This window comes from Heptranchias perlo, chromosome 33 (assembly GCF_035084215.1).
Source record: "Heptranchias perlo isolate sHepPer1 chromosome 33, sHepPer1.hap1, whole genome shotgun sequence".
Lineage (NCBI taxonomy): Eukaryota > Metazoa > Chordata > Chondrichthyes > Hexanchiformes > Hexanchidae > Heptranchias > Heptranchias perlo.
In genome coordinates, this window is record NC_090357.1 from 8,817,514 (window position 1) to 8,838,504 (window position 20,991).

The window sequence follows — 20,991 nt, forward strand, 5'->3', positions numbered from 1 at the left end:
GGGAAATATTAGGAACAGGATGAGGCCATTTGGCCTGATATGCCTGCCTCTTTTTGTCTGACATCAATCAGCCAATATCCTTTCTCATCATATCCCTAATCTTTTTTTCCCCTCCAGAAACAAATTTACTTGTCCTCTTGAACCCATTTACAGTTTTTGAATCAGTTATTCCATTACACTTTGTGCGAAACTGTGCAGCTCAAATCTCCCACTTACTCTTTTTAAAAATTGTGACAACATAATCAGGGCGAGTAATTTGTCAATGAGACATGGCACAGCAAATCCTGCAAATTTGAACACTCATCACAACTACTATGATTTTGCATTAAAAAGTCCCAGTTTTTGAGCAAGAACAAATCACTTGCCCTAAATCGGTAACTAGCGCTGTAAATTTAAGATCGACACGAAAAGAACTTCTTTTAAACGCAGACGTTTAATAGGACATGGAATGCTATTACTAGTAACAGTGGTGGGAGTAACAACAACTTGCATTTATATCACGCCTTTAACGTAGTAAAACATCTCAAGGGGCTTCACAGGAGCGTTATCAAACAAAAACTGACCCCGAGCCACATGGAGTCATTAGGCCAGGTGACCATAAGTTTGGTCAAAGAGGTAGGTTTTCAGGAGCGACTTAAAGGGGGAAGAGAGGTGGAGAGGTTTATGGAGGGAATTCCAGCGCTGGCAGCTGAAGGCAGAATTTGTGTTGAAGGGATTAAAGGGTTGGGATGCAAAAGGAGGTGGGAGAGGGAGAGCGCGTGCAAAGCAGGTTTTCACTTCGCATTTGCCTTGATTTAAAAAAAAAAATTGTTCATATACTCTTTGATTCGGAAGCACGGAGTTCTGCTGCAAAGTACAAATGCAGGTTTGTGTACAATAAAAGGATTCTTGGTAATATTTACCAGCGTCAAAGGAGAACGGTTTTAAAAAACACATAAGAACATTTCCTCTAAAAGACCGGCCCGACTGGCTGCCACATATAGCAACAGTTCCTTTCCCTCAACATGACAAAATCTTTTAAAACCAACAGTTCTCAGTACATTCAGCAGCTGGAAGACCAAAAATAGACAAAATGTTGCCTGATTAAATACTGAACAGAAACAGTCTGATTATCACAAGATCGATGTCAAAACTAATCCCCCAAAAATGAAAAACAACCCAGAAGGTCCTCTTTTCAACCAATGTTTGGCGTTACCAGTTAATTAAGACGGGTCTCATCTTAGGACTCAGAGTTTAAAGATTGTATTTCAGAGCTTTGAACCAAAATGTTTTCTCCCAGTGATGAGAGGCAGACGGTGCACGTTATAAACCCATGTTAGAGGTGTGTGGATTGTGTGTGTGTGTGTGGGCCTGCGTACGCGTGCCAATGAGGTAATATTACCTCATGGGAGAAAGGTAAGACACCAGACAACCTCTCCTCCAATCTAAACATCCAGTCAGCCAATTCAATAAAATAATTTTAGTCAAAACAGCATCAACAAAGAACATCAAAGAACAAACTGACCCCATACTAATGAAAAACCTACTAATCTTTCACCCTGGGCCAATGCAACCTCAAAAGTTCAAATGAACCCTTTCACCAACACAGATTTTTCAAGGTTTAAAACAATATTGTGACCAGATGACATTAATAAATATTTTAATTGGGACTAATGGTCCTTCAGCGATATTAAGAAATAATTCTAGTCGTAGACATAGATACATATATTCTTCATCCCCAAACTCCAAAGTTCAACGATGTCATCTGGGAAACAGATGCCAACTTTTGGTGAGGGAAAAAATCAATTTTGGCGAGGGAAAAAAATCAGCTCCTGCAACCCAGTTGGCAGATATCTAGGAATTGTGCATCAGACTGCATGAATAGATGTAGAAGGGAGGGGAGAATTTGTTACATAAATGGGGAGGAGAGGGGCTGCCAGGCAATCAGCGCTGGTGCCCGCAATCTCAAGATGAGTGCACAATACAGCTGACGTAGGTGTAACCTCATTCCGTTCTTAATATGGATTCATTCTTGTAAACAATTTTACAACACCAAGTTATAGTCCAACGATTTTATTTTTAATCCCACAAGCTTTCGGGGGCTTTCCCCTTCCACACTGCCTGAGGAAGGGGAAAGCCCCCGAAAGCTTGTGGGATTAAAAATAAAATCGTTGGACTATAACTTGGTGTTGTAAAATTGTTTACAATTGTTAACCCCAGTCCATCACCGGCATCTCCACATCATGGATTCATTCTGGACTGGTTGGTAATTCCCCAAGTCAGACCAATTTTTAATCTGGTGTGAATGTCTTGGTCCATATACAAACAATGGGCTGCAAAACTTTATGCAGTAAAGGCTCTGCTGGTTAACATTAGAACATAAGAAATAGGAGCATGAGTAGGCCATCTGGCCCCTCGAGCCTGCTCGGCCATTCAACAAGAACATGGTTGATCTTTTACCTCAATGCCATTTTCCTGCACCATCCCCATATCCCTTGATGCCTTTAATATTGAGAAATCTATTGATCTCTCTTTTGAATGTACTCAATGACTGAGCCTCCACAGCCCTCTGGGGTAGAGAATTCCAAAGATTCACCACCCTCTGGGTGAAGAAATTTCTCCTTATCTCAGGTCTAAATGACCTACCCCTTATTCTGAGACTGTAACCCCTGGTTCTAGACTCCCCAGCCAGGGGAAACATCCTCCCTGCATCTACCCTGTCGAGTCCTATAAGAATTTTGCATGTTTCAATTAGATCACCTCTCATTCTTCGAAACTTTAGAGAGATACAGGCCTAGTCTTCTCAAGCTCTCCTCGTACGACAATCCCGCTATCCCAGGAATCAGTCTGGTGAATCTTCGTTGCACTCCCTCTATGGCAAGTATATCCTTTCTTAGGTAAGGAGACCAAAATTGTACATAATACTCCAAGTACGGTCTCACCAAGGCCCTATATAATTGCAGTAAGACATCTTTACTCCTGTACTCAAATCGTCTTGAAATAAAGGCCAACATACCATTTGCTTTCCTAATTGCTTGCTACATCTGCATGTTAGCTTTCAGTGACGCATGTGCAAGGACACCCAGGTCCTTTGAACATCAACATTTCCCAATCTCTCACCATTTAAAAAATACTCTGCATTTCTGTTTTTCCTACCGAAGTGGATAACTTCACATTTTTCCATATTATATTCCATCTGCCATGTTCTTGCCCACTCACTTAGCCTGTCGCTATCCCCTTGAAGTCTCTTTGCATCCTCCTCACAACTCACATTCCCACCTAGTTTTGTGTCATCAGCAAACTTGGAGAAGGTGTTGTACACAAAACTAAATTAAACCATTATGGCAGCAATTGTACAACTGTGTCAAAATAGAAACAATATTCCATTTAGTGTTGTAGGGACTGAGCACCATGGGCTCTCTCAGTTACTCCCTCCGATCCCTCAGTGGAGATGGGCAACCTTTTCATTCCTGCATACTAATCCAAAGCTGTCAGTTATTAAATGGGTAGCTAATTCGACAGCACCTCCCAAACCCACAACCTCCATCATCTAGAAGGACAAAGGCAGCAGGTGCACGGGTATGCCATCACCTTGCAAGTTCCCCTCCACACACCATCCTAACTTGGACATATATCGCCATCCCTTCATCGTCGCTGGGTCAAAATCCTGGAACTCTCTACCTAACAGCACAGTGGCAGCACCTTCACCACACGGACTGAAGCGGTTCAAGATGAAGGCTCACCACTACCTTCTCAAGGACAACTAGGGATGGGCAATAAATGCTGGTCTTGCTGGCGACGCCCATATTCCCAGAATGAATTTTAAAAAAATTACTCTTAATGATTGATTGTTAGCCAAGTAACATTCGTGTGGGAAACAGAAATGTCATCCTGAGGCAATGGGGAACTCTCTTCTGAGACTGAGGTTTAAGGCACAATTCTGTGGCAGAGAAAAGAAATCCTCTGTTCGTTACTCTGTTAAGAGTGCTCCTGACCACAGTGATGTCTTTCACCTTGATGAGCACAAAGAAAAGTTTAAAAGTAATGTTTAAAATAAAATAAGCCAACCAGCTTAATTATTTTATTTCAGGGAATTCCTATTCCACACCTGGCTGACAGATGGGGAGTTCGAAGCAGGATACAGGCATTGCTCTCGGATTTCTTTCAGACTCCCTGACATTCAACACTACGCTGCAGCCAACGCCAATTAACAGACTCACTTCTTTCCCTTCCCCAAATGTGACGGCCTCACAGTCAAATAGTCATTACCATTTTTTGGGGTGCTCTGGAGTCTTTTGTTACCATTTGGAGTCACCAAACCCCACTTTAAATTTATGATAAACAAAAAGTTATGAGCTCAGAATGCAGCATGTGGCCAATGGCTTAAAAAAAATTCCCACTTAACACATCAGTGGGGTTCATTCCTTCCGAGATCCTTGACATCAGTGGGGCTTTTCTTCATCACCCATCGCTCACCAATGTGCTGCTGAGTCTTTTGTTGAGGGTACCAGACTCTTCCCTTTGCCCCAGTACTCTCCCTTTGCCAATCCTCCACTCTGGGCCTTGTACCTCCTGTGTCCAAGACGGTGATCTCCTCCCAGACTACCGATATTGGCTGGGCACTAGGAGATGTACTTCAGTGATCATGTGGAGATTCCCTATCCAATTTATCCTCAACACCGAGCCACTCGACCATTCCCACCGTACCCTTTTCCTACATGGTACCTCGCCATACTGGTATTCTGCTGCCAGCCCCTTGTAGCCATAAGCATTTTCCTCCGCCATTTCCGGAAAGGTACTTGGAAAGTCTCCCTCCACCGGCCCACTTACGTGTCCAAGATGCGTTTTGCTCCGATGAGTGAAGACATCCCACTGGGGCAGTACAGTGTAAGCTCCAGGGCACCTCGAGACGGATGTGCTATGGTCACTGTTACTGCCACATGTTCCAGAATCTTCATACCGGACAAGTTCAAGTCATCAGCAGTTACTGTGGAAACAAAATACATTTTTGTAAGTCGAAGCTGCAGAATTTGAGCAAAGAGTCAATTCAGTTTATATGGGATTTGAAAAGAGGCAATAAAATTGCCCACAATTGGGAACTAAATAGCCAGTCTCACTCAGAGAGGTTACAAAAATATCAGAGTACCGAAATTGTGAGTCTCCACTCCGGGTGTGAAGCATCGCTCACCCAGTTGGAGAATATGGAGGCGGTGGTCAGCTTGCTTGATTTATGTTACCCTCAATTTTTCCAAGAGCAGAATCTTGCAATTTTGGGTGTTCAAATTGGAAGTTTCACAGTGGTAGAGTATTTGCGGAGTGAGCCTTTGGCTTATTGGTAGCATTCCCACCTCCGAGTCAGAAGGTGAAGGGTTCGAGCCCCACTCCAGACAGCTCCGGTGAGCGGAGACTAGAATACAGTCTCTAAACACTGGGATGACATCCAGCGAGGCACTTGCGTCCGGATGGAATGACCACTGGCTCGGAAGGGTTAGGCTCAAGCCCCACTCCAGACAGCCCCAGGTGAACGGAGACCGGAGTTTCGGCTCTGAATACTGGGTAGACATCCAGCGGGGTGGAGGGTAGTTGCGTCCGATGGGTGAGGGTGACCCCCCACTTCCCCAACGTAAAGGGTAGGTGGGACTCTTTAGCCGTGGTTGCAGCCCACCTAGGAGAAGATGCTTCGAACATCGAAACTGTGAGGCAGGCAACGGGAAACTACCTCAGCTACTCTTCCCCAGTAAGTCGCAAAAGAATCACGAGTGAAATTTGAGTTAGGACCTGCCCTAGGGACGGACAGACAGTATGTGATGAAAGCAGGATCTAGTTTAACTTTGATGCCCCCCCTCCGCCCCAGCCATAGTAAAATATCTTATCAACACTGGCTGCATAGGTTCGAACATGAAGATTGGACACTTGTTTGGACACAGAGAAACTATTTCCGCTGGTTGGGGATTTTAGGAGTAGGGGACACAGTCTAAAAATTAGAACCAGACCTTTCAGGAGCGAGATTAGAAAACATTTCTACACACAAAGGGTGGTAGAAGTTTGGAACTCTCTTCCGCAAACGGCAATTGATACTAGCTCAATTGCTAAATTTAAATCTGAGATAGATAGCTTTTTGGCAACCAAAGGTATTAAGGGATATGGGCCAAAGGCAGGTATATGGAGTTAGATCACAGATCAGCCATGATCTTATCAAATGGCGGAGCAGGCACGAGGGGCTGAATGGCCTACTCCTGTTCCTATGTTCCTATTTTTGAGGTACCAGAGTGCACTTGGAACAGGATGAGCCAGTTCTTCAGGGGAAGGGGTTGGTATAACTTTAAAAAAAAATTTTTACAAAATGGTTAGACCAGCGGGGTTGATGTATGAATGGTTTGTACCATCGTGTGATGGGATGAGGATATTTTGTACCTTGGAGTTGTCCTTTGGATAAGACATTAAACAGAGACCTTGTTTGGCTGTTCTAAAAGGATAGATGGCAATGTTAATATTCTAGAAGGATGAGCTCAAATGGGCTGGAGGGTCTTCCTCATTCAACCCAATTTAAAGTAAAACTACTTAAAAAATTTAGGGTGGAAGGGTTTGAGCTCTCAGTCTTCCACCGAAAGAGGCAGGGAAGGGAAATGGACAACCAAATCATGTGGGTGACTCTCAACAGGTCCCAGTGACAGCTAACAAAACACTGGCAGAGACTTGGTTGCCAGAGATCTGTTGGGCATGGATATGATAACCAACAGGATATGGAGAGGGAAGAAAATCTAAAAAAGTGAAGGGGGTAGAATTTGACTTTGTGCGATAGTGTAAAACGGGTGATGGCAAATCCGCTATCTGTTTTCCATCTCTACTGACTTTTATTGACTTTGGAAATGAAAGTCGGGAGAGTTGTAAAACAGGCTGCCGATTCGCTATCATCCGTTTTACATTATCACACAAAGTCAAAATCTACCCCAAGGAGTTTTAAGATTTTATATATATATATATATATATATATATACACACACACACATACACACACTTTATGATTTGTTTGTGATGTGAAAAATGCATTTCTAAGATTGTCACATACTGCTCAGTTTGGAGAGAGACTGCAAAGCTGGCAGAGGCTGGCTGTCTGCACTCAGGACAAAGCAACATTTTTTAACCATATCTGGTAGCTCTTCTGTAAAGATCTGCTGGGGTCCAGGAGACCTTTAAATCTAATTTACTCCAGAATGTTTGCACAGTAAATTAGGATCCAATTCATTTTTTTGTTAAAATGTAAACCATGTGTATAAGACCACCATCATTCATCAGACACGCCCATGTGTTTAACGTACTATTTGAAACATGGCGAGATCAGCTGCCCAAAGCTCTGGTAAATGTTCCTTGATGCTTTGAATTACTGGTTTTAATGCTAGCCCACAGGCTGCACAATGGTTGTTCAAGGGAGCTCTTCTCTGCCAAAACCTACTGCTTTACACAATTGGTACTTTAGTGTTTTAACTGTTCCTGCAAGGCCCATTAAGCTGTTGACAAGGTTTGGGGCTTTGGAATGGTAACTGGACCGTACCAATGTGTATGAGTTCTCAACTTTCCTACATAGTGAGTGTGTGTCACTGTGAGAGTGAAGGCCACATATAGGATAAAACAGGAAGCCACAGGGAGGAACTTACTTGGCACTGCATCATGCAGTAGTCTATTGCACTCACAATTCCTCCAGATAAAGTTCCCCTATCTCAGCTGTGCCAGTGGGAGAGAGGACACTGAGCACATCCAGGGATTTCTGCACAGAAAGGGAGATACAAATATTGGGAGCAGAATTGCTCTGGGATATTTTGCACATCCCCAGGTAGCTGGCTATGGAGCAGCATTGGTGGAGGCCTAAGAACAGGCCTCCAGCTTGTTCTCTCTTCTAGTGCATGAAGGAGGAAAAACATTTTAAGCACCACTGGTACAGCACTGCATGACCATGACAGTGACACAGCGGGTCTAATACCAGCCTCAACCGACCTTCAGGCCCAACTATCTCAAACGGACATCTTTTGCTGCTCATTTAAGACGCTCTTTAAAACCTACCTCTCTGACCCTGCCTTTGGTCACCTGACCTAATGTCTCCTTTCTTGGCTCAGTGTCAATTTTTGTTTGTTTACACTCCTGTTAAGTGCCTTGGGATGCTTTACTACATTAAAGGCACTATATGAATGCAAGTTGTTGTTGCTTCCTGTTTTAATGGCGGCAGGCTTGGGGTCGGGCGACTAACCTGCTCTCGAGAGGCGGGTCAGTTATTTAAATATGTTAATGAGGCTGCGAGCCTCAAATTTTAACAGACTTATACATTTAACGGCTGTGGAACGGGGTTCCCAGGGCGCAGGAAACCCGGCAGCTGAAGGAAGTTGAGACCGGCTGGATCCAACAGGGAAATGCTTTTCCAGCACAATTTGTGGGCCTGAAGGAGCAGGGGTGCCTCCCCCCAGCCCCTCAACCTAACCCGCCGCAATCGATTTCCCCTGACCTGCGATCTCTTCAACCCCCTCCCACCCCACGATTTACCCCCTGCGATTTCCTCCCGACCCAAAATCTCTTCAACCCTACCCCCGCAATTTCCCCCCGACCTGCGATCTCTTCAACCCCCTCCCAACCCGCGATCTCCCCGACCCACAATCTCTTCAATCTCCCCGACCCGCAATCGCCCCAAGGTCTCCACCAACCCCATCCCCCGGGATCGCCCCCTGACCCACAAAATCTTCAACCCCTCCCGCGATCTCTCTCTCTCTCTCTCTCTCCCCCCACCACGATCTCTTCAACCTTCATGTAGAGCGATCTCTCCATCCCTCCCTCCTCTCCGCACTGGTCTGGCTGCGGCCTTGTACTGCAGGCCTTCCCGTCCGACAGCGAGCCAGCCTCTCAATCTGTCTGGCTGCCGGCCGGGAATCGGAGAAAAAAAATTCACCTGCGGATCGATTGTCGCGGTGACTCCAAGACTTAGAACCATAGAAAAGATTCAGCACAGAAGGGGGCCATTCGGCCCATCGTGTCCGCGCCGACTCGAAGAACAACCAGGTGCCCATTCTAATCCCACCTTCCAGCACCCGGTCCGTAGCCCTGCAGCTTACAGCACTTTTGGTGCAGGTCCAGGTACTTTTTAAAAGAGTTGAGGGTCCCTGCCTCTACCACCAATTCGGGCAGCGAATTCCATACACCCACCGCCCTCTGGGTAAAAAAGTTTTTCCTCATGTCCCCTCTAATCGTTCCGCCAATCAGCTTAAATCTATGTCCTCTAGCTCTTGAACTCTCCGCTAGGGGAAACAGGTACTTTCTGTCTACTCTATCTGGGCCCCTCATAATTTTGTACACCTCAATCAAGTCTCCCCTCGGCCTCATCTGCTCCAAGGAAAACAACCCCAGCCTATCCAATCTCTCCTCGTAGCTGCAATTTTCAAGCCCTGGCAACATTCTTGTAAATCTTCTCTGGATTCTCCCCAGAGCAATTACGTCCTTCCTGTAATGTGGTGACCAGGACTGCGCACAATACTCCAGCTGTGGCCTTACCAGCGTTTTATACAGTTCCATCATTACATCCCTGCTTTTGTATTCTATACCTCGGCTAATAACGGAGAGCATTCTGTATGCCTTTTTCACAACCTTCAGGGACCTGTGCACATGCAATCCAAGGTCTCTCATGTCCTCTACCCCTCTCAATATATTCCCGTTTACTGCGTGTTCCCTTTTACTGTTTGCCCTCCCTAAGTGCATTACCTCACACTTATCTGGGTTGAACTCCATTTGCCACTTTTCCGCCCACTCCACCAACCCATTGATATCTTCTGGGAGTCTACAGCTGTCCTCTTCACTATCAACTACACGGCCAATTTTTGTGTCGTCTGCAAATTTGCCAATCATGTCCCCTACATTCAAGACTTGAGCACATAATCTAAGCTCACACCTCAGTGCAGTAGCGAGGGAGTGCTGCATTGTCAGAGGTGCCGCCTTTTGGATGAGATGCTAAACCGCAGCCTTGTCCATACTCTCAGGATGATGTAAAAAATCCCACTGCGCTATTCAAAAAAGAGCAGGGGAGTTCTCCTGGAGTCCTAGCCAACATTTATCCCTCAATCAATACCTCTGAAAACAGATTAACTGGTCACTTATCTCATCGTTCGTGGGACCTTGCTGCGTAACTCTGGGACGTCCTGAGAATGTGAAGTGTGCTTTATAAATGCAATTGCACTCTTTCTTTCGGCCACTTGGGCAAGGTAGCGGGAGGACTCTCGTAATCCGTGAGTCTGCATCTCGGTGCCTTCGAGAGAGGCGGGAGGAAAGGAAAGGAAAGATCCTTCTGGGAACATCCCAGAAAAGTGCAGCAAAGCAGCAGCGGCTGAGGAAATAAGAGAGGCTGCCAGCGGCCAAAACAAACAGTCACTGCTAAATTTAAGGAAAACAAAAATCATCTCTGCTGAGTCCATCCACCATTTTATTTGTGCTGTTCTCATTATATGAAGAAAAGCTGGTGTAATGCTCAGTGTAAAAAAACACAGTTCTTAGCTTCTTTTTATTCCTGATAAAACAATGAGCTGGCAATCTTCTGCTGAGCATATTGAAAAAGGATCTGATAAGGCAGGTCTTTTTTTTTTTGAGTGCTCTCCGACAGCCAGCCGACAGATACAGCGCCTCTGTCCACATTTTACTGACATTTGTGTTTGCAGCAGTAACATTACCTTAAATGGTCAAAGAGCAGAGAGTAACCTGGCTCTGGACCAGCATCAGGACTGAAGCAGCTTCTTGTTTAATTTAATGTTTGCATCACATTTCCTCAGAGATAAATTTTCAGTATAAACGTCACTTTCAGCCACATTAAGCCAAAAGTGATAAATAATGTTTAGATATTAAAACCGCTGGACATGCATGACATCATTGGCCTGGCCACTGTAACCATCTGAAGGCAAGCTGGCCTGTTTCCTCCTCTTTCAAGAAATATGACAATACCTTTCCCTCGCAGAATACTATAGCTCAGTTCTCCTGATCACTAGCCAGTGACTTCTGCTATAAAGTGCCGTGTGTGGGTATCAGGTAAGGACAGGGCTGGACTTGGTTGTGATGCCCTCCTCAGTTGAATATTCTGCTGGCATTCACAAGGATACCCTCCTCTACACAGGCTCCTGTGGCCGAGAGTGGAGGTGGGACACTCCCAGCAGCATCTCTCTCCAGGAACTTCACCAGCAAGGGGCTGGAACTGCCTCCCTTTCCACCAAAGGGAACACTCTTCCACTGAGCTCCACTCAACCTAGCAACTCGAGTGAGTATTAACGGACATTATCACGCCTGAACAAAACGCTTCATCTCCCCAAATAAATTTGATATTGCTGGAGGGGATTATTCAGATTTCAGAATCATTGGCCCTAAATGCAGCCACTCACAGAATCAACAGGTTCCCAAAAACACAAAGCAACACCCTAGACTGCCACGGATTGGATTGGATCAATGCAAAGTCCTCTGAAGTAGCTCAAATGCTCCCACCCATTCCAGACTACTAGTGATTGGGTGGTCAACCAGCCTCTGAGACCACCAGACGGTCAAGCCCTAGACTTTCTGGGGAGATAGATACACATCTAGTACAAGGCTACCAGATTAGAACTAATTGGGCACATACTGCCCCACCCAATAATACATTAAAAAAAGTACCAATGTGCGTGTGGACTGGTACAGATCAACCGGAGCTGTGCAGCAAAATTCAGACTGTATGAGAGTTTGAAATTCCTCGCCAGTTACACCAAGAACATACACATCATCAGACTCCCTGGGCCTCAGCATATTTACTGCACTGGTTTTTTTTCAGCCCTTTCATCTCCATCAGCCCAGTGCTCCCAGCAGGCAGATTCACAAGCCATGACTGGGTCCCTTTGTCTTAAACACAGAACCATCTGGCTGCGATGCCAGTGACTTTCTAAAGCTAAAATAAAAACAGAAAATGCTGGAAATACTCAGCAAGTCAGGCAGCATCTGTGGAGGAAGAAACAGAGTTAACGTTTCAGGTCGATTAACCTTCGTCAGAACTGGCAGAAGTTGATGATTTAACAGTTTTTAAGCAAGTACAGAGCCAAGTGAAAGGTGGGTGGGGGAGGAAACGGTTCACCAATCCACTCGTGGCAACAACACTTTCCTGTTGAAATAATGATCTGATTGTAGTCACTTCTCTTTTCGGTTGTGAAACCAAGTCCTGTTGCAATTAGTTAACGCGTCGAAATATTAAATTCAAATTGGAAATTTAAAAAAGAGTGAGAAATACAAGACAATAAAACATTCGCCAATCTTTTTGTTGGCGAATGGTTTTTCTTTGGTGTATTTCATGAGATGTTAATTCGAGATCCCGTCTGCTTGTTCAGGTGAATGTGAAAGATCCCATGGCATTATTTGAAGAGCAGGGAGTTCTCCCAGTGTCCCAGCTAACACCTATCCTACAATCAACGTCTCCAAAAACAGATTAACTGCTGATTTATCTTAATGCTGTTTGCGGGAGCTTGCTGTGTGCAAATTGGCTGCAAAACGGAAGTGACGATATTTTAAAAGCAATTTATCGATTGTGAGCAATTTGGGGCGTGCTGAGTACATGAAATGTGGGCATAAACGCAAGTTTGTTGTTTCTTTCTTCTTTCTGGCAGCTCACGTTATAGAACACAAGACTCCTTGCTGGAAGTCCCATGTACAAATCCCGGCCACCACCATCATTTAAACTCAACTACCCCTCGTTGGGCAAGCTTTTCCGGGTTTTAGCCAGGCCGACGAAAGGGACCCTCCATTATGTGCACGGCGGGTCAGGCAGCACATGGCCTGCCTCCTGTAGGCCAAGGAAAGCATGATGATGGCTCGGAAGTAAATTGTGATCCTGTCCATTCACCTGGTGGGAGCTGAGAGGTGGCCAGTAGCAACAGGAACTTTTTAAAAAAGAATTAAAAAAGGGGAAGAATGGGAAAAATATATATAATGAAAGTACTTTCCAAAGTGGCCTGTTTTTTTTTAGCATCTTTAAAAAATAACATCATTCATTTAACTTTACCTAAACTGACCTCAAGACTGATTTGGAAGGGACGCAGGAACATTTGGAGGAACTGCAGATTAGATTTCACTGGATAAATGCTCCTTGTGCCGTAGTGCCGTGCTGCACTGACCAGGAAAATTTCAGGTTTAACACCTGGGTCAGTTCAGAATCAGTGACTGCTGATGGGCAAATTCCAGGAAATTTCTTGTGATAAACAAATCACAGAATCATAGAAAGTTACGGCACAGAAGGAGGCCATTCGGCCCACCGTGTCCGTGCCGGCCGAAAAAGAGCTATCCAGCTTAATCCTATTTTCCAGCACTTGGTCTGTAGCCCTGTGGGTTACTGCACTTCAGGTGCACATCCAAGTACTTTTTAAATGAGTTGAGGGTATCTGCCTCTACCACCCTTTCAGGCAGTGAGTTCAAGACCCCCACCACCCTCTGGGTGAAAAAATTTCTCCTCAGGTCCTCTCTAATCCTTCTACCAATCACTTTAAATCTATGCCCCCTGGTCACTGACCCCTCCGCTAAGGGAAATTGGCCCTTTCCTATCCACTCAAATCTTCACCAAGTTCTGTCTGATTCTTGAATTGGACCCTGTTGTTATTCCCAGTCTCATTAGATTCAGAGCTGCAAGGATAGAAGAGGTGACAGAGTCCCAAAAACAGTAGAATCTTCTTGTCCATCCAAACTATTCTGTACAACAGAATTCTACAGCAACAGAGCATTCGTTACAACCAGGGAGAAAGGAAAAGAAGGAAATGGTCAGTGTCCCTGATCACTACTCTCTGCTGGAAAGTACATGTCTGGATGCCAGATGGGAATATGACTGGGGTCAGCTACGAAATGCCTCACCCTCTCCCGGCTTTTAGATGCTTGCTGTCAGGCCTCACACACAAAGAACAGCCATAGAGGTGAAGTACTGGTCACAAGGAAATGTACCCCAACAAGAAGTCATTCATTTCAGGAGAGTTAGGTAGAAAAGCAGAGCTAGATACAAAGAGAAAGAAAGATGAGGGGGTGCGTGGTGGGAAGTGGCGGGTGGGATAAAGAGAGAGGGCGACTATATGTTTAGTTCCGAGAGATGAGCAAAGCAAACTAAAGCTCAAGAGAGCTGAATTCTGGAATCAGTCCTGCGACATTTATCACCATCTTCTTTATGTTGTGCAGTGGAGTTGGCTTCAATCTGCTTGAAGCTGTAAATTGAAAAGCAACAATTTGGGTTGGTTCCTGCACTTAAACGGAATGACCTGCTCCAGCCCACAGACAAGGAAAGTGAGGAGAAAAGGCAGCAATATAGTTTTTACGACAATCAGGTAGGTTTGCATGGTCATTTTTGGGTGCCAGTCAACAAACGACCAGACATACTGAATTTAATGTCACAATGGGAGGATTTGAACTCATGACTTCTGGTTTGCTAGTTCAGTCCCAATGACAGTAGAAGGATTTTTTTTGCTCAGCCTACCTATTCTACACTGCTTTAAAAGAAAAATCAGCACTCAGAGGGTTAATTACAGCATTTGTCTGAGGTTTTACGAATGGACAAACAGATGGGATGAATCCAAGCTGCGCTGGATACTTTTTACTCTTACTGCCAAACATTTTTCAGATGGGATGAAATGACCCAAAGGCAAAACAGAAAGGGAGAAGCATTAACTGCTCGAATACCGAAGAGACTTTGCAGGAGCTTTGTGAGGAACGTTACCTTCGCAGTTATTCCCAGATTATCCTTTGCTTTGAGCATAGGTGAAGGTCGACAGAGACCCAAAAAATGATTTATTTTGTCTTCAGCTTTCTCCCTTACTCCTGCTCTTCTGGAGGTGGGTATATGTCCACCAGCCCTCCGGGACCCCATTCTTGTGGCCAATCTTCATGGATGAGCCTGAACAGTAAGAGCTTGAGGGCTATTTTACCACGGGGCGTCACAGCTGAGCCCAATCGTGTTCCCACCTGGTCTCACCACATGCCCTTCCAGCTGTGAATGTTGGATAATGATCAAAAGGAACAGCTCTAACCAATCTCTTTCCTCTTCCTTAGACCAGGAACACAGAGACATCACTTCTAATGCCACCCAAAAGGAGAATGATTAATTCAGCACAGGCCAGGGGCCTTCCTGGTTTGAAGGACTCAAGTGTCACACCAAACAACTCATTTACCATTGGGACCTCCAATATTTCTATACAACAGTGAACAAGATGTCACTTTATACTAGAAACTGCAACCAGACCACCAGTATTGATGGCATTAGGGCCTGAATACATTGGTTCTTCCTTTGACTGCAGTAATATAATTGCAGCCTGGGATTTTCTGCAGTAACTCCTCTACTGTTGACAGTAATTTTACATTTAAACTCGCTATCCCCTAGTACAGATGATTTAGAATCTTCAAAAACTGTGTACAATCACCACTGCACAAGCAACCAGGGACCTTGGCAGCGAGACCCACTTCCAGTTTCCAGCATCAACCAAGCCACTAATTTACTTTTCTGTGAAGCTGTATATTAACAAAACTGCATTAGATGCCAAGAGCTTGTGGCACAAAGGAACGTACAGCAGGTTCTCTCATGCAATCAAACTTTGCAAGCACCAGCAGGTACACACATGCTGAACGCCACACTTTCCATTATGTCACCAGCCATGTCTGCAGGCCTTAGCACACCTACCTGCCTCTGCAGGCTCTGGGTCCACAGTTGCACAGCTATGCTGGATGCTGCAAAGACTGCCGCAACGTAGAAATGGCTCTGCTAGTAGCAATCAAGTCACCATCACCCTCAATATTTATGCCTCGGGCTCATTTTAGACCAGCACTGCAATGTGCTGCCCAGAGATGTATCAAACAGGTGACCGATGCATTGGTCAGCACGTCCACCCCCTTTCCCACTGCATAAGGAGGCAGTAGCTTGTGTGGCAGAATGTGCAGGTGAGGGGGACAAGTGGTGGTGGCAGAGAGGGAGCAGGAAACTGAGGCCCAGATTACCACTTGGCGGCTACTGTTGACCTATTGTACTTTGAGTAAAATTGGGTGACCACATCATGTTCCGGTTGTTCTTCAGCGTGAAAGAAGGTGAAAGAGCTGACTCGCAGGCTGCGGAGTCAGGTGTCACTGGCAGGTAAGTGTGCCAAAGCTTGCGGATATGGTCCCGTTTTCCCATCACCCCTGTGCTCACTGACCTACCTTGGCTCTCGGTCCGGGGACACCTCGATTTTAAAATTCTCATCCTCGTTTTCAAATCCCTCCATGGCCTCACCCCTCCCTATCTCTGTAACCTCCTCCAGCCCTACAACCCTCCGAGATCTCTGCGCTCCTCCAATTCTTGCCACTTATGCATCCCCGATTTTAATCGCTCCACCATTGGCGGCCGTGCCTTCAGCTGCCCGGGCCCTAAGAATTCCCTCCCTAAACCTCTCTACATCTCTCTCCTCCTTTAAGATGCTCCTTAAAACCTATCTCTTTGACTAAGCTTTTGGTCACCTGTCCTAATATCTCCTTATGTGGTTCAGTGTCAATTTTGTTTGATAATCGCTCCTGTGAAGAGCCTTGGGACATTTCACTACGTTAAAGACACTGTATAAATGCAAGTTGTTGGTGGTGGTGGTGGCACAACGGGCAAGTGTAGGCAAGTGCAGGTCTGGGGACTGAACTCCCCGGCATGCCTACTTTCAGCCCTTGGACCACTTCAACCATGAAATACAATGTTTGAGGTGCAACAAAACTAACCTCCGCTCGTTATTCTGGCTTGACCCCCTCCATAGCTCACATTTACAGCCTTGTGGCTTCGCGCGCTCCTGTGAAAGTTGGGATCGGAAGAGCTCCCTTTTATGCGCCTTCTCTTGTGATTCTGTTTTGCTGCCCTGCAAATGCTTCATTTATACTCAGCTATTCAGTGACTTGGTACAATAATTGGCTTTTTTTTTGCAGGATGTTTAAACAGAATTACCTATGGTTATGAATAATTAAAAAATTATTCCAGAAAAAGGAAGGAAGAACTAGAATTTATAAAGGGCCTCATCATATCCTCAGAACATCACAAAATGTTTCACAACTAATTCATTACTTTTGAAGTGCAGTCACTGTTGATATGTAGTTGATAAGTGAGACAGCTAATTTGCACATTAGTCCAAAAATACATATTTAAATTAAAACGCATTGAGAAAAGACGTTAAAAATGCCCCTCCAAGGGCTCCACTGTAAATTTACTGAGAGGTAAACTATTTAAATTTATTGATAGGTAACTGCCCACACAATTACATAAAATAAATCTGCTCACTTCTGCAGCAAGGGGATTAAAAAAATGAGTATGAAAAAGGATGACCACAAAGAACAACACATTTCTCAGAGGCTAAGAGTATACGAATTTTTGGCTGCGTTTGTGCACCACATCCAACAGGACAATAATTCAGCTTTATGGAGAGAGAGAGATGGCGACAGCGAGAGAGAGAGAGAGAGAGAGATGGAGACAGCCAGAGAGAGAGAGATGGAGACAGCGCGAGAGACAGAGAGAGATGGAGACAGCGAGAGAGAGAGAGAGAGATGGAGACAGCGAGAGAGAGAGAGAGAGATGGAGACAGCGAGAGAGAGAGAGAGAAAGATGGAGACAGCGAGAGAGAGAGAGAGAGAGATGGAGACAGCGAGAGAGAGAGAGAGAGAGATGGAGACAGCGAGAGAGAGAGAGAGAGAGATGGAGACAGCGAGAGAGAGAGAGAGAGAGATGGAGACAGCGAGAGAGAGAGAGAGAGATGGAGACAGCGAGAGAGAGAGATGGAGACAGCGAGAGAGAGAGAGAGAGAGAGAGATGGAGACAGCGAGAGAGAGAGAGAGAGAGAGAGATGGAGACAGCGAGAGAGAGAGAGAGAGAGAGAGATGGAGACAGCGAGAGAGAGAGAGAGAGAGAGAGATGGAGACAGCGAGAGAGAGAGAGAGAGAGAGAGAGAGAGAGATGGAGACAGCGAGAGAGAGAGAGAGATGGAGACAGCGAGAGAGAGAGAGAGAGAGAGAGAGAGAGATGGAGACAGCGAGAGAGAGAGAGAGAGAGAGAGAGAGAGATGGAGACAGCGAGAGAGAGAGAGAGAGAGAGATGGAGACAGCGAGAGAGAGAGAGAGAGAGAGAGATGGAGACAGCGAGAGACAGCGAGAGAGATGGAGACAGCGAGAGACAGCGAGAGAGAGAGAGAGAGATGGAGACAGCGAGAGAGAGAGAGAGAGAGAGAGAGAGAGATGGAGACAGCGAGAGAGAGAGAGAGAGAGAGAGAGAGAGAGATAGAGACAGCGAGAGAGATGGAGACAGCGAGAGACAGCGAGAGAGAGAGAGATGGAGACAGCGAGAGAGAGAGAGAGAGAGAGAGAGAGAGATGGAGACAGCGAGAGAGAGAGAGAGAGAGAGAGAGATGGAGACAGCGAGAGAGAGAGATGGAGACAGCGAGAGAGAGAGAGAGAGATGGAGACAGCGAGAGAGAGAGAGAGAGAGAGATGGAGACAGCGAGAGAGAGAGAGAGAGAGAGAGAGATGGAGACAGCGACAGCGAGAGAGAGAGAGAGAGATGGAGACAGCCAGAGAGAGAGAGAGAGAGAGATGGAGACAGCGCGAGAGACAGAGAGAGATGGAGACAGTGAGAGACAGAGAGAGAGATGGAGACAGCGAGAGAGAGAGAGAGAGAGATGGAGACAGCGAGAGAGAGAGAGAGAAAGATGGAGACAGCGAGAGAGAGAGAGAGAGAGAGATGGAGACAGCGAGAGAGAGAGAGAGATGGAGACAGCGAGAGAGATGGAGACAGCAAGAGAGAGAGAGAGAGAGAGATGGAGACAGCGAGAGAGAGAGAGAGAGATGGAGACAGCGAGAGAGAGAGATGGAGACAGCGAGAGAGAGAGAGAGAGAGATGGAGACAGCGAGAGAGAGAGAGAGAGAGAGATGGAGACAGCGAGAGAGAGAGAGAGAGAGAGAGAGATGGAGACAGCGAGAGAGAGAGAGAGAGAGAGAGAGAGAGATGGAGACAGCGAGAGAGAGAGAGAGAGAGAGAGAGAGAGATGGAGACAGCGAGAGAGAGAGAGAGAGAGAGAGAGAGAGAGATGGAGACAGCGAGAGAGAGAGAGAGAGAGAGAGAGATGGAGACAGCGAGAGAGAGAGAGAGAGATGGAGACAGCGAGAGAGAGAGAGAGAGAGAGAGAGATGGAGACAGCGAGAGACAGCGAGACAGATGGAGACAGCGAGAGACAGCGAGAGAGAGAGAGATGGAGACAGCGAGAGAGAGAGAGAGAGAGAGAGAGAGATGGAGACAGCGAGAGAGAGAGATGGAGACAGCGAGAGAGAGAGATGGAGACAGCGAGAGAGAGAGATGGAGACAGCGAGAGAGAGAGATGGAGACAGCGAGAGAGAGAGATGGAGACAGCGAGAGAGAGAGATGGAGACAGCGAGAGAGAGAGAGAGATGGAGACAGCGAGAGAGAGAGAGAGATGGAGACAGCGAGAGAGAGAGAGAGATGGAGACAGCGAGAGAGAGAGAGAGATGGAGACAGCGAGAGAGAGAGAGAGATGGAGACAGCGAGAGAGAGAGATGGAGACAGCGAGAGAGAGAGAGAGATGGAGACAGCGAGAGAGAGAGAGCGATGGAGACAGCGAGAGAGAGAGAGAGATGGAGACAGCGAGAGAGAGAGAGAGAGACAGCGAGAGAGAGAGAGAGAGAGAGATGGAGACAGCGAGAGAGAGAGAGAGAGATGGAGACAGCGAGAGAGAGAGAGAGATGGAGACAGCGAGAGAGAGAGAGAGATGGAGACAGCAAGAGAGAGAGAGAGATGGAGACAGCAAGAGAGAGAGAGAGATGGAGACAGCGAGAGAGAGAGAAAGATGGAGACAGCGAGAGAGAGAGATGGAGACAGCAAGAGAGAGAGAGAGAGAGATGGAGACAGCAAGAGAGAGAGAGAGAGAGATGGAGACAACAAGAGAGAGAGAGAGATGGAGACAGCGAGAGAGAGATGGAGACAGCGAGAGAGAGATGGAGACAGCGAGAGAGAGATGGAGACAGCGAGAGAGAGATGGAGACAGCGAGAGAGAGATGGAGACAGCGAGAGAGAGATGGAGACAGCGAGAGAGAGATGGAGACAGCGAGAGAGAGATGGAGACAGCGAGAGAGAGAGAGAGATGGAGACAGCGAGAGAGAGAGAGAGATGGAGACAGCGAGAGAGAGAGAGAGATGGAGACAGCGAGAGAGAGAGAGAGATGGAGACAGCGAGAGAGAGAGAGAGATGGAGACAGCGAGAGAGAGAGAGAGATGGAGACAGCGAGAGAGAGAGAGAGATGGAGACAGCGAGAGGGATGGAGACAGCGAGAGAGAGGGAGACAGCGAGAGAGAGGGAGACAGCGAGAGAGAGGGAGACAGCGAGAGAGAGGGAGACAGCGAGAGAGAGGGAGACAGCGAGAGAGAGGGAGACAGCGAGAGAGAGGGAGACAGCGAGAGAGAGGGAGACAGCGAGAGAGAGGGAGACAGCGAGAGAGAGGGAGACAGCGAGAGAGAGGGAGACAGCGAGAGAGAGGGAGACAGCGAGAGAGAGGGAGACAGCGAGAGAGAGGGAGACAGCGAGAGAGAGGGAGACAGCGAGAGAGAGGGAGACAGCGAGAGAGAGGGAGACAGCGAGAGAGAGGGAGACAGCGAGAGAGAGGGAGACAGCGAGAGAGAGGGAGACAGCGAGAGAGAGGGAGACAGCGAGAGAGAGGGAGACAGCGAGAGAGAGGGAGACAGCGAGAGAGAGGGAGACAGCGAGAGAGAGGGAGACAGCGAGAGAGAGGGAGACAGCGAGAGAGATGGAGACAGCGAGAGAGATGGAGACAGCGAGAGAGATGGAGACAGCGAGAGAGATGGAGACAGCGAGAGCGAGGGAGACAGCGAGAGCGAGGGAGACAGCGAGAGCGAGGGAGACAGCGAGAGCGAGGGAGACAGCGAGAGAGATGGAGACAGCGAGAGAGATGGAGACAGCGAGAGAGAGAGATGGAGACAGCGAGAGAGAGA

The 20,991-nt window shown here is 46.7% G+C and overlaps 1 protein-coding gene across 2 annotated transcripts in view; it reads right to left on the reverse strand.

Moving 5' to 3' along the window:
* The window catches only part of LOC137301457 (proprotein convertase subtilisin/kexin type 7-like), a 205,557-nt gene that overhangs the window by 31,996 nt on the left and 152,570 nt on the right, over window positions 1-20,991 (reverse strand). For both annotated transcript variants that reach the window (XM_067970958.1, XM_067970959.1), the window contains exon 12: window positions 4,810-4,966. In XM_067970958.1, the coding sequence (XP_067827059.1) occupies window positions 4,810-4,966 (157 nt within the window). The remainder of the gene's footprint in view (window positions 1-4,809; window positions 4,967-20,991) is intronic.